We start from the raw sequence: 12,193 nt of genomic DNA on the forward strand, positions 1-12,193 counted from the left end.
TAGAGACCATTTTCGTCAGCATGATAATGTCATGAGGTGCAAACTCATTCAAGATGGTAAGAAGAACTGAAACAACCCAATTTTCAGCACCAAATCATGAGCGTCTTGTTTTTTCACCATGCTGTTTCTTGAATTTTATGCTGTTCCTCTCCTTCCATCTTTCCAACCATCCAACAATGGCTTTGAATTCAGTTAGTCCAAGACTTTCAGCTAGCTGATTAGCTTTCTCCACTGACAGGAAACTGTCTGCTCCTGACTTGAGAAAACCACCGAAGAGCATCTTCTACATCCTCAGCTTTTCCCGCCCATTTTTGTTACCTGTGTGGATTTGTATTGTTTTGCCAGTCTTCCAGAAGCTGAGCTTTCTGCTTTAAGATACGTGAAATTTGACTGGAATTGATACCATATTCTTTAGCAACAGATGCTTGACTGTTTGTTTGTTTTCTAATTTTTTAAGAACTTCTATTCGTTCAGCCAGTGTTAAGTCTTAGTTACGCAATGACGAGACGGCGACTCCAGTGTACACTCTTAACAACATTTCTTTGCTTGTTCTGCCTGTGGCAGTTAACCAACATGATTTCAAATGTACCGCCCCTTTGTCATGCGCCAATCGGCTTCCATATTCCGTGCGTGCGCCTATGTAGAGTCTTTCTTGCAGAGGAGTGGTCTTAAACCATGCATATAAGCGAATCTTGTACTTAACAGTGGTGCGCTAAACCGGTTTGGCGCCAAAAACGGGACCTAAGTACGGAATGCAGTTAAACAGAGCATGCGCTTGACGTGAACTTAAATGGAGGGCACTGTATTTGGGCTTAAGGGGTTTTTATTTTGGTGTGGGGGGGAGAAAGCTGGGAAGGTACTAGAGGGAAGGGGTGGATGTATAATGGGGAATTCTGTGATGTTGTTGGGATAGGTTGAGATTGTGGGCGTTTTGTGAAATGTGAATACGTAGTTGACGGCCAAGGAATATATCAAAGTTGAGATAGTGGGTGTGGTTTGCTATATAGATTTCCTTGGGATGATATCTGGATTTTGGATTTTTTTTTCTCCGTTTAGGGGGAGGGGATGCAGGTGGCTGCCCCCCCTCCCCTCATTTTATGTTCAGAAAGCTGGTTATTACCTTTTGGTGATTTTGGTATAACCTGATGCCATAAAACGTTTTTACTTTGAACAGGTATTTTCTCCCCTATTAAAAAAAGACAGAAAATCTTGCAAAATCTAATCTAAACAAACAGGCTATGCTAGCCATGATTCAGGAAATCTTACAGCAGCCAAACACAAGAAACTTAAAACCTGGTGGGTGGGTGGCTATATTGAGGCACATGCAATGGTTAGCTACATAGTGGCCCCTCTTTTACTATGCAATGTTTACACGCCTAACGTCTATCAAAAATCATTTTACCATAAGATTATAGCTCTTAACCACCAGCAAAAAGTTATAGAGGGTGACTATGTGGCTGATCCATATTTAGATAAGACCTATAATCCTCATTAACGGTAAACTGGATGCCACTAAAGGGGTTCCACTGCTATGAGCAGCTCTAGATTGAGCCTTTACCCACCTTGTCTCAATCCCATATGATACATTATAGGACAGATTACATTTTAGTGGATAGATTTGTTTTCTGATGTCACAGGTTGCCATGTATTACATCAACAAGCAGGAGGGCACCGAATCTCGCCCCCTGTGTCAGGAGGCCGTCAGAATGTGGCTTTGGGCTCGCCAGAATGGCATGGCTCTTCAAGCCACGTATCTGGCAGGCGTAAACAACAGTCTGGCCGACAGGTTGAGCAGGATAATGCAACCTCACGAGTGGTTGCTCAATTCGATAGTGTCACGCGAGATCTTCCAAGTGTGAGGTACCCCCTTTGTGGATCTCTTTGCTACTCGAGTCAACCGCAAGGTCCCTCAGTTCTGTTCCAGACTTCAGGCCCACGGCAGGCTAGCGTCGGATGCCTTTCTCCTGAATTGAGGGGAAGGCCTTCTGTATGCTTATCCTCCCATACCTTTGGTGGGGAAGACTTGCTGAAACTCAAGCAAGATCCAAGGCACCATGATTCTGATCGCTCCCTTTGACCGCGTCAGATATGGTTCCCTCTTCTTTTGGAGTGTCCTCCGAAAGAGCCGTGGAGATTGGGAGTGTTTTCTGACCCTCATTACTCAGAACGAGGGGGCGCTTCTGCATCCCAACCTCCAGTCCCTGGCTCTCACGTCCTGGATGTTGAGAGCATAGATTTTGCCTTCTTGGGTCTCTCCGAGGGTGTTTCCTGAGTCTTGCTTGTTTCCAGGAAGATTCAACGAAAAGAGTTACTTTTTTCTCTGACGGAGGTTTGCCGTCTGTTGTGACAGCAAGGCCCTAGATCTCGTTTGTGTCCTACACAGACCCTGCTTGAATACCTTCTGCACTTGTCCTAGTCTGGTCTTAAGACCAACTCTGTAAGAGTTCATCTTAGTGCGATTAGTGCATACCATTACCGTGTGGAAGGTAAGCTGATCTCGGGACAGTCTTTAGTCGTTCGCTTCATGAGAGGTTTGCTTTTGTCAAAGACCCCCCTCAAACCTCCTACAGTGTCATGGGATCTCAATGTCGTTCTCACCCAGCTGATGAAACCTCCTCTTGAGCCACTGGATTCCTGCCATCTGAAGTACTTGACCTGGAAGGGTCGTTTCTTGGTGGCAGTTACTTCAGCTCGCAGAGTCAGTGAGCTTCAAGCCCTTGGTAACTCATGCTCCTTATACTAAATTTCATCATAACAGAGTAGTCCTCAGGGTGAACCCTAAGTTCTTGCCGAGGTGGTGTCAGGTTCCATATGAACCAGTCAGTTGTCTTGCCAACATTCTTTCCCCGTCGTCATACCCGCCCTGCTGAACGTCAGCTGCACACATTGGACTGCAAGCGAGCATTGGCCTTCTACCTGGAGCGGACACAGCCCTACAGACAGTCGCCCAATTGTTTATTTCTTTTGATCCCATGAGAAGAGGAGTGGCTGTCAGGAAACGCACCATTTCCAATTGGCTAGCAGATTGCATTTCCTTCACTTGCGCCCAGGCTGGGCTGACTGTTGAGGGTCATGTCACGGCTCATAGTGTTAGAGCCATGGCAGCGGCAGCGTCCACACATTCACATCGCATTACTGCCTTCAGCAGGGTACCCGACGTGACAGTCAGTCGGGCAGTCGGTGCTGCAGAATCTGTTTGGGGTTTAGAATCCAACTCACCCCCCTAGGCTCATTTTATTCTGTTCCAGGCTGCACTCTCAGTTAGTTGAATAGTTTAGGTCAATCTCAGTATGTCCTCGCCGTTTGCGAGGCCCAATTGACCAATGTTTATTGTTTTGAGTGAGCCTGGGGATAGGGATTGCCCCACAATGTGAGAACAAGCACCTGCTTGTCCTCGGAGGAAAGCGAAAGCTACATACTGTAGAAGGTATTCTCCGAGGACAGCAGGCTGATTGTTCTACCAACCCGCCCGCCTCCCTTTGGAGTTGTGTCTTCCCTTGTCTTTGCTATTTTACCTAGACTGGCTGAGCCCGCTCGCGTTCGGGCGGGAAGGACGGTCGCGCATGCGCACGCGAGGGCTAGCAAATTTTGTGCTTGTGAGGATCTCCGATCGGAGGGCTGCCGTGGATTTCACCCCAATGTGAGAACAATCAGCCTGCTGTCCTTGGAGAATACCTTCTACAGGTATGTAGCTTTCGCTTTATTCCAGCATCACCCACCCCAGAATAAACATATAAAATGCTATGGAGGGATACCACACCTTTAAATATGAAAGGTTTTTTTTTATGTACATATAAAATGAAGGCAAGTTCTTAAAGCCATTTATCAAGAAAATGGCTACTTGAAACTTATCCACCCTCCCTGTAGACAAAGGTATGTGCTGATGGCTCTTTGAAGTGGGACCTACTATTTTGCTTTAACTACAGCTGCTCTTTGCTGCATAGGTGACTACCTAACTTGTGTAATGTCTGAACCATCCATGATCAGAGATAGGAGGGAGGTCAGGATTGGGGTGAAGATTGGAGTTGAGTAGAAGATATTAGAAGACTGGGATGTGGAGAGAGGTATGAAGGGTGTTGGGATTGAAATGGAGGGGCTTAAGATAGGGGAATGTAGCTATATGTCGCAGTCCTGGCATACCTTTCTTAAATCTCATTCCTGGAATTAATGCTTTTTCTGTTTCTGTTATATTCATGCTAGTATCAGTATGATGCCTGCCTCAGGCTCTAGTAAATGTTAGTACACAAAGACCTCATCTTTAATGGTAGGAGGACCTGCATACCTGGAATTTTACTATCAATATCTGTTAAGGAAGGAAATAAATATTAATAATCTTGAAACAGTAATTTTGCTGTCCATGAAATACTTGAAGATTTTTGCTAAGATTGTTGCTTTAAATGATGAAAAGATGTGGTTGAGTTTTCTGATTGCATATTCTATTCTTATACTATATTACTACTACTATTTAGCATTTCTATAGCGCTACAAGGCATACGCAGCGCTGCACAAACATAGAAGAAAGACAGTCCCTGCTCAAAGAGCTTACAATCTAATAGACAAAAAATAAATATATTACAGCGATCAAACTTGTTCCAGTCACTACCATCTCCTCCGTGCATGGAAGAAATTCATGTCCAACTGTGATCTCTTCCCATATTGTACTTATATTTTAGATTTATTTTTTTTTAATTGTAAACTACATTGATTGAGGATTCCATTTTTGTGGTATATAAATGTTTTAAATTAACTTGTCTTTAAGCATGTTTCCCCTTGCCTGTCTTCCAGCCTACATAGTAGACGGGAAAGAATGCATTTGAAGGCATCTCTTGCAATGCAATAGCTAGAAGGTGGCAGACTTGAGCAGGAATTGGAGCATCAGCCAAGAAACCTAAAAAGTTAGACTGTTTGTTTGCTGGGAGCATGGAGGGGAAATTTAATGAGGCTTCTTGTATAACATGTTCAGGTTCTTCAGCCCTACCCAGCTCCATGGTATGTTTTGGAAGCTCCCGGGATGAAGAGGATGTCGAGGATGAGGAGGAGGAGGAGGAAGAAGAGGAAATGGAGAATGTGAATCAACCACAAGCAATGTTCCATCGTCATGTCATTCAACCCCCAGGAAAGGAAAAACACACAAGCATACTCCCAACGGACTTGGTAGGTTCCTGATTTTGCAGTAAGGTAGATGCCTATGAACGGAAAAATTATGTTTAGAGAATCACTATAGGCGAAGCAATCTTCACTTTGTTGGACTGCTAGAATCAGTTACAGATGCTGAGCTAATCAGCTTATTGGAACAATGGCCTGCCAATGGCTTTACCTTTGTGTAAACAATTGGGAAAGCTCCATAAAGATAGGCCCACAGGCTGGAGCAAAGGAAACAGAAGAACCCCCCCATCCAGAGAGGTGATAACCTAAACTTCTAAACTAGGTGCACAAAATAGCAGTTACAGGCTTATTGGAAAACAATGGAAGTTGCACTATCAAGATAGAGTACTGAAATTTCAGGATTACTTAAGCATTATAGCTATGTAGTGTGCATTTCTGTGGATATTTGCCCTTCTGTATCCTGCATGTTTGCTCATGTGGAGGAATGGGACACAGTCACTTTGATGATCTGCAGAGTGCAGAGGTATGGCTAGAGGTGTGAGGTCTAGTTCCAGGCCAACCCTGGAGGGTAAATGAACTTGATATGGGTAGATCAGGATATGACTGCAGATAACTGGATCTTTTTATGCTACACCAGATTCCAGACTTTGTTGGACTGGTGCTATTGAAGCTATTGGCATCACCCATATAAACTGGTGTTTGGATGAAGACTCCAGCAGAGAATGTCACAAGGCCCTTGAATCCTTGGTATTAAATGAAGGAGAAGCTCTAAAGCATCAATAATATGGACTGTTGTGTTATAAGGTGTGAGTGTGAGCTTTGGGGCTAGGGCATGGTCATAGTTTGAGTATGAATGATTTTGAGATTTGGAATGTTCCACCTATGTAACAGTGACAGAGTGTCCTTGGTATATGATCTGTTTGTGGAGGGTCAGGAAGAGAGGGTAGCGCTTTAGAAATGTTAAATAGTAGTAGTAGTAGGGATGGAAAACATTGTGAAGCGTGATTAACTTGGAGATGAATGTAATGGTAAGGTGAATGAGAGTGGGGAGGGTTAGTAGTGAAACAGTGACTATTATACAAATGACTTGTAAATCCAGGTTGACTCATATGGAAAGTAGTGGCAGGCTTATGGGAGGGAGGTTGTGGGTGGAGGCTGGGCTCCCAGAACCCTGGATAACTGAAAGGTATTGGAGTGTTTAGTGAATTTGATTACAGTGAATGAATAAGTTACAGTTTTTCAATTTGATATACTACTATAGCGACATAGAGGTGAACAAAATATGAAAATCAAGGAATGTGGCAGATATAGACTCATGTATTAAGTGTTATAAAATCTTGAAAGAGCTCAGGCGCCAACTGATTCAAATCACCTGACTGTAGGTTAAATGGAGGGGAACATAAAAACCAATGAAGAGACTGGGTGAGAGATCTGTTTTCAGTTTCCTTGGGAGCCAAGAGGGCAGGAGTGTTTATTCTACTGGTTAAAAACATCAAACTAGCTGATAAGTGGTTGCTGATTCCTAGGAGAGCTATATATTTTTTTTAGGACTGAAGCAGCAAGGTAGAGGGTGGGAAGCATGTTTTTCAGACTACTCAAGCATTAGAGGCAGGAAAGGGGAGACTTAACCATAATTCTCCGAGGACAAGCAGGCCTATTCTCACATGCAAGTAAACGTGAGCCACGTTGCCCAGTCTGGAACTTCTAATCAGCTTGTAAGAGCTTTGTGGAGCTCTAGTCATGCTCCACTGCGGGTTTTTCCTTTGTTTTTTCTCTGCTGCTTTGCCTCTTGTTTTGGCACCATCAAGTCAAGTCAATTGATTTGGCCATGGAAGTTTTTCCTTTCATGTCCATGAAGCATCCCAGTTGCTTTAAGCACGCTCCTGGTGCAATAGGACCATCTCTGGTAAAGACACCCATTCTTGATGTCTTCAGTGTTTGGGGCCTGATCATAGCCCTTACAACTGTGTCCTGTGTCTTCACATGAAGAAAAGGACTCAGTGGCCAGAGAGGCTCAATGAGAGATTTTTGGAACCCAGTCTGAATCCTTGGCGTTGGTGTTGGCATTGATGGCAGGTGTTGCATTGGGAGCATCAGTCTGCCTGTCTGCTAGACCTGTAGACACTGGGAGTAGTTGTGCATCAAGTGGGTCTCCACCTGCCTAGGCGCCGATTGCTGTGCAGAGCCCTCAGGACCGACCTCCGTTGGACCCAATCCTGAGGCGACGGGAGGATTAGATTGACGTCCTCATTGGCACCGAGGAGCCTTGATGACTGGCATCAGGCGAAGGCCAAGAAGCGTTGGCATCGATACCCCTCGAAGCACAGTGCTGACAGTTCTGGGGCACCGAGAGAGCATTTCTCAGTGCCGGCCATCGATGAGCACATCCGGGCCTTGTTCCCTGAACTGCTGGCTGGCTTTTCAACAGACTGCATTTGCATCGAGGGGGCTTGAGCCTGCCATTCCTCTTGTTGCAGCCTCGCATGACCCTCAACCTGCAGTGAGGCCTAAGACGCCGGTGTCTGTGTGGCCTTACCGAAGCCAGCATTACCTCAATGTCGGTGGAGGAAACTTCACCAGAGTCAGTATGGGAGCTGACTCCTCGACACCCCTCTTAGGGACATGGCTCTTCTAGGTCAAGGCAGGCTCAGTCTCAGCCTTCTCCAGAGGAGCTTTTGGCTGATACTGATGAGGAACAGTCTTGGGAGTCAGATGATTACCCTCAGTACTTCTCGGAGGAGGAGTCTTATGGGATACCGTCTGACCCCTTCCTTCACAGGAAAAGAGAGAGTCTCCTCCAGAGAGCCTTTCCTTTCTCTCATTTGTTAAGGAAATGGCAGCTGCCATTCCATTTCCTTTGGAGGTGGAGGGCTTTGGCCCTACCGAAGCCAGCATTACCTCAATGTCGGTGGAGGAAACTTCACCAGAGTCAGTATGGGAGCTGACTCCTCGACACCCCTCTTAGGGACATGGCTCTTCTAGGTCAAGGCAGGCTCAGTCTCGGCCTTCTCCAGAGGAGCTTTTGGCTGATACTGATGAGGAACAGTCTTGGGAGTCAGATGATTACCCTCAGTACTTCTCGGAGGAGGAGTCTTATGGGATACCGTCTGACCCCTTCCTTCACAGGAAAAGAGAGAGTCTCCTCCAGAGAGCCTTTCCTTTCTCTCATTGTTAAGGAAATGGCAGCTGCCATTCCATTTCCTTTGGAGATGGAGGACAAGCCCAGGGCCAAGATGCTGAAGGTCCTGGACTACAAGTCTCCTTCTAGAGTGCCTGTGATGGTCCTGCTTCACAAGATATTACATGATGATCTCATGCGGAATTGGGAGTTCCCTCTGTCCGTCCCTGTACTCCCCAAGAAAATTGACACCATGTACTGGATTCAGAGTACCCCTGGGTTTGATAAACCTCAGCTGCCTCATCATTCCTTGGTGGTTGAATCGGCCCTCAAAAGGGCAAAGAGTTCTAGAGACTATGCTTGTGCCCTTGGGGAGGGAAGCTGGAACCTTAGACTCTTTTGGGCATAAAATGTTTCAGGCCTATATCTCAGTCTTACCAGCTCTTCACAAGCTGGATTTGGCAGGCACTCTCCCTCTGGAACAGGCCTCTAGAGCTTTGCCAGTTGATCAAGCAGCAGAAAGTGTGCCATAAGTTCTTGGCCAGGGGTACCTACAACACTTCTGGTGTGGCTTCCAGGATCTCTGCCCAGAGTATAGCAATGTGCTGACTCTCATGGCTGCGTGTCTCTGACTTGGAACCAACAGTTTAGCAGAGGTTGGTGGATGCCACGTGCCAGGTGGATAACCTTTTAGAAGAAAAAATGGAGAAGGTCGCTGACTTCATCAAGGAAACATACTGATACCATCTATTCTCTCTTCCGCCGGGCGCCTTCTACATATGCTGCCTCCTCTAGGAGGTCGTTTGACAAGTTGAGGAGGGTTGCCTACTACTCGTAGAGACGTAGGTACATCGCCTACTCTTGCCCACCTCAACAGGCTCAACCTCAGCATGCTCGTTCATGTCAACAGTGTGCACCTAAGGCCCCAGCAGCTCCCCAGTCGAAGCAAGGGGTGAGCTATTGACTGGCTCCAGAAGAGCATCGCTGAAATACCAGTGACCATCCCAGATGAGTTTCTGGTCTGAGGGGGGAGACTGAAGTTTTCCCACGAAAGGTGACCTCTTGTAATCTCTGACCGGTGGTTTGTTCTAATAGTCCACCTTGGTTACGCCCTGCATTGGCAATAAAGAACACCAAATTGCCCATCAAGATCGTATCACTTCAGCTCTCTGCATAAACAAGTACTTGTAGAGGAACTCTCAGATCTTCTAATGGCCTATGCAGTTGAGCCCGTTCCACCAGGAGAGGAAGGGTGGGGATTCTATTCTAGATACTTTCTTGTACAAAAGAAAATGGGGGATGCATTCCATCCTAGACTTAAGGGCTCTGAGCAAATTCTTGGTCAAAGAAAAGTTCAGGATGGTTTCCCTGGGTACCCTTCTCCCCATAATTCAGGAAAACGATTGGCTATGCTCACTGGACTTGAAGGATGCTTACATACACATCCAGATTCTTCCCAGCTCACAGGAAGTATCTGCGATTTCGGCTGGGAGCACAGAACTTCCAGTACCGTGTGTTGCCTTTTGGCCTCATGTCAGCTCCCAGGGTTTTTATCAAAAGTCTGTAGCGGTAGCCGTAGCATCGTTACAAAGACTGGGAGTCCACGTGTTCCCTTATCTGGATGATTGGCTGGTGAAGAGCATGTTGCAGGCCGTTGCTCTGGAGTCCATGCTGTAACCAGGTGTCCCTAGATGCAGCCAAGGATAGAACAATCTCCTCCAGCCACAGGCTCCCGGCATAATGAAGAAATAGATGTCCACCAGTAACTTCAATCTTAAGGACTTTTATTCCATGCAGGTTTCTAGTACATAGTTCCAACAGCAGCATAGCACATACCAGGATTCAATACATGCTTACAGGCTCCAGTCTGGGCTCTTTATCCAGTACACAATAAACAGTAATTCAATTCCCAAGACAAACAGTTCTTTCAGTTCATCATCACAGTTCAGTCACCAAGCAGCATTTTCTACCTTCTATCCTCTTTACCTTCAGGAGAGTTCAATATTTTAGGGACTCCTTCTACCCAAGGGTTTTCCCCTGCATCCGCTTCACAGTGAATTCAATACTTTTGGGACTTCCTCTCACCCAAGGAATTTCAGCCTGCTTCAGTACTTTAGGGACCTCCCTGCCCAAGGGTTTTCAGCCTGCAACTGCTTCTCTCCTTCTGCTCCTCTCTCCTGAACTGAACTCCTCTCCTGGGACTCCTTCCCACCTGCCTAATCAATCCCTGGCTTCAGCTACCACAACCAATCATTCTCCTTCCATTAGCTTCCCCACACCCATACCATCTGAGTTGAGCATTAGACTAATGAGACCAATGATGAGCTCCTGCACACAGGGTTTCTTAACTCTCTTTCCGCCTAGTGGCAGCTACTCTACCCAACCTGCCAGCTTACACCCCTGTCTTCCCTGATTGCAGCTAGGAGTCCAGTCCAGGTTCTTCATCTCCCCCTCTGGCTCCTTGCCTGCAATGCCTTCTGGGACTTGTATTTCAGACTGAAACTGCCTTAACCCAACTATCCTGGAGGTGACTTTATCACAATGCAGAGGACTATTTGGGTGCTCAAACTACTAGCGTTCATTTTAATCTTCCGCAAGTCCCATCTGCACCCTGTCCAGCAATTGGAATTCATTGAAACCCTGCTCAATACACAGAAGGTTCAAGCCTTCCTCTCGGGGCTGAGAGTGGATGCTCTAGTTGCACTGGCTTCTCAGGTTCAAACAGGTCACGACGGCTCAGCAGATGTTGAGGTTATTGGGCCTCATGGCATTCACAGTTTGTGATGCCCTTGACATGCCTTCACATAAGAACTGCCCAATGGACTCTAGCTTCTCACTGATACTAAGCCACAGGAGATCTGGAGGATGTCATCTGAGTCTCCCGGGAGCTTGCTCGCTCCCTGTTCTGGTAGACCATTAAATCCAATTTGACTCTGGGACTTCCATTCCAGATTTCTCAACCGCAGAAAGTGCTGACTGATGCATCTCACCTGAGGTGGGGAGCTCATGTAGATGGGCTTCATACTCAAGGTGCTTTGTCTGCCCAGGAAACAAATCTCCTTATCAATCTCCTGGAGCTTCAGACTATTTTGGAACGCGCTAAAGGCTTTCAGAGATCAGCTGTCTCACCAAATTGTACTCATTTAAACAATCCGGTTGCGATGTAGTACTCCAAGAAGCAGGGGGGCACTGGATCATGCCCTCTGTGTCAGGAGGCCATTCAGATGTGGCATTGGGCTGTCTATCTTGGTATGCTTCTTCATGCCACTTATCTGGCGGGCAAAACCAACAGCCTGGCCGACAGACTGAGCAGGGTCATGCAACTGCGTGAGTGGTCTCTCAACATGGGTGGGGCTGGTGATTGGGAGGCGGGGCTAGTGCTGGGCAGACTTATACGGTCTGTGCCCTGAAAAAGACAGATACAAATCAAGGTAAGGTATACACAAAAAGTAGCACATATAAGTTACCTTGTTGGGCAGACTGGATGGACCGTGCAGGTCTTTTTCTGCCGTCATCTACTATGTTACTGTGTTACTATGTATGTCCGATCGATCTTCCAAATGTGGGGCACCACCTCAGTGGATCTTTTTGCCACTCAGGTCAATCACAAAGTCCCTCAGTTCTGTTCCAGGCCCCAGGCCCATAACAGGCTAGTGTTGGATGCCTTCCTCCTGTATTGGGGGACAGGTCTTTTTTGTATGCGTATCCTCCCATTCCTTTTCTGGGGAAGACTTTGCTGAATTTCAAGCAAGACCATGGGACCATGATCCTGATCGCTCCCTACTAGCCCCGGCAGATCTGGTTCCCACTTCTTCTGGAGTTATCCTCCGAAGAACCGTGGAGATTGAAGTGTTTTCCGACTCTCATCACGCAGAGCGAGGGATCGCTTCTGCATCCCATGGCCCTCACAGCCTGAATGTTGAGAGCTTACAGTTTGTTTCCTTGCATCTTCCTGAGGGTGTCTCCATA

The 12,193-nt window shown here is 46.5% G+C and overlaps 1 protein-coding gene across 1 annotated transcript in view; it reads left to right on the top strand.

The window, feature by feature from the left end:
• Positions 1 to 12,193, top strand: part of JARID2 (jumonji and AT-rich interaction domain containing 2) — a 538,197-nt gene that overhangs the window by 262,054 nt on the left and 263,950 nt on the right. Inside the window, 2 exon segments of the mRNA XM_030211245.1 lie at positions 4,964 to 5,049; positions 5,052 to 5,154. Coding sequence (XP_030067105.1) covers positions 4,964 to 5,049; positions 5,052 to 5,154 — 189 coding nt within the window.

The sequence above is a fragment of the Microcaecilia unicolor genome, chromosome 1 (genome assembly GCF_901765095.1).
Source record: "Microcaecilia unicolor chromosome 1, aMicUni1.1, whole genome shotgun sequence".
In the NCBI taxonomy this organism is placed as follows: Eukaryota; Metazoa; Chordata; class Amphibia; order Gymnophiona; family Siphonopidae; genus Microcaecilia; species Microcaecilia unicolor.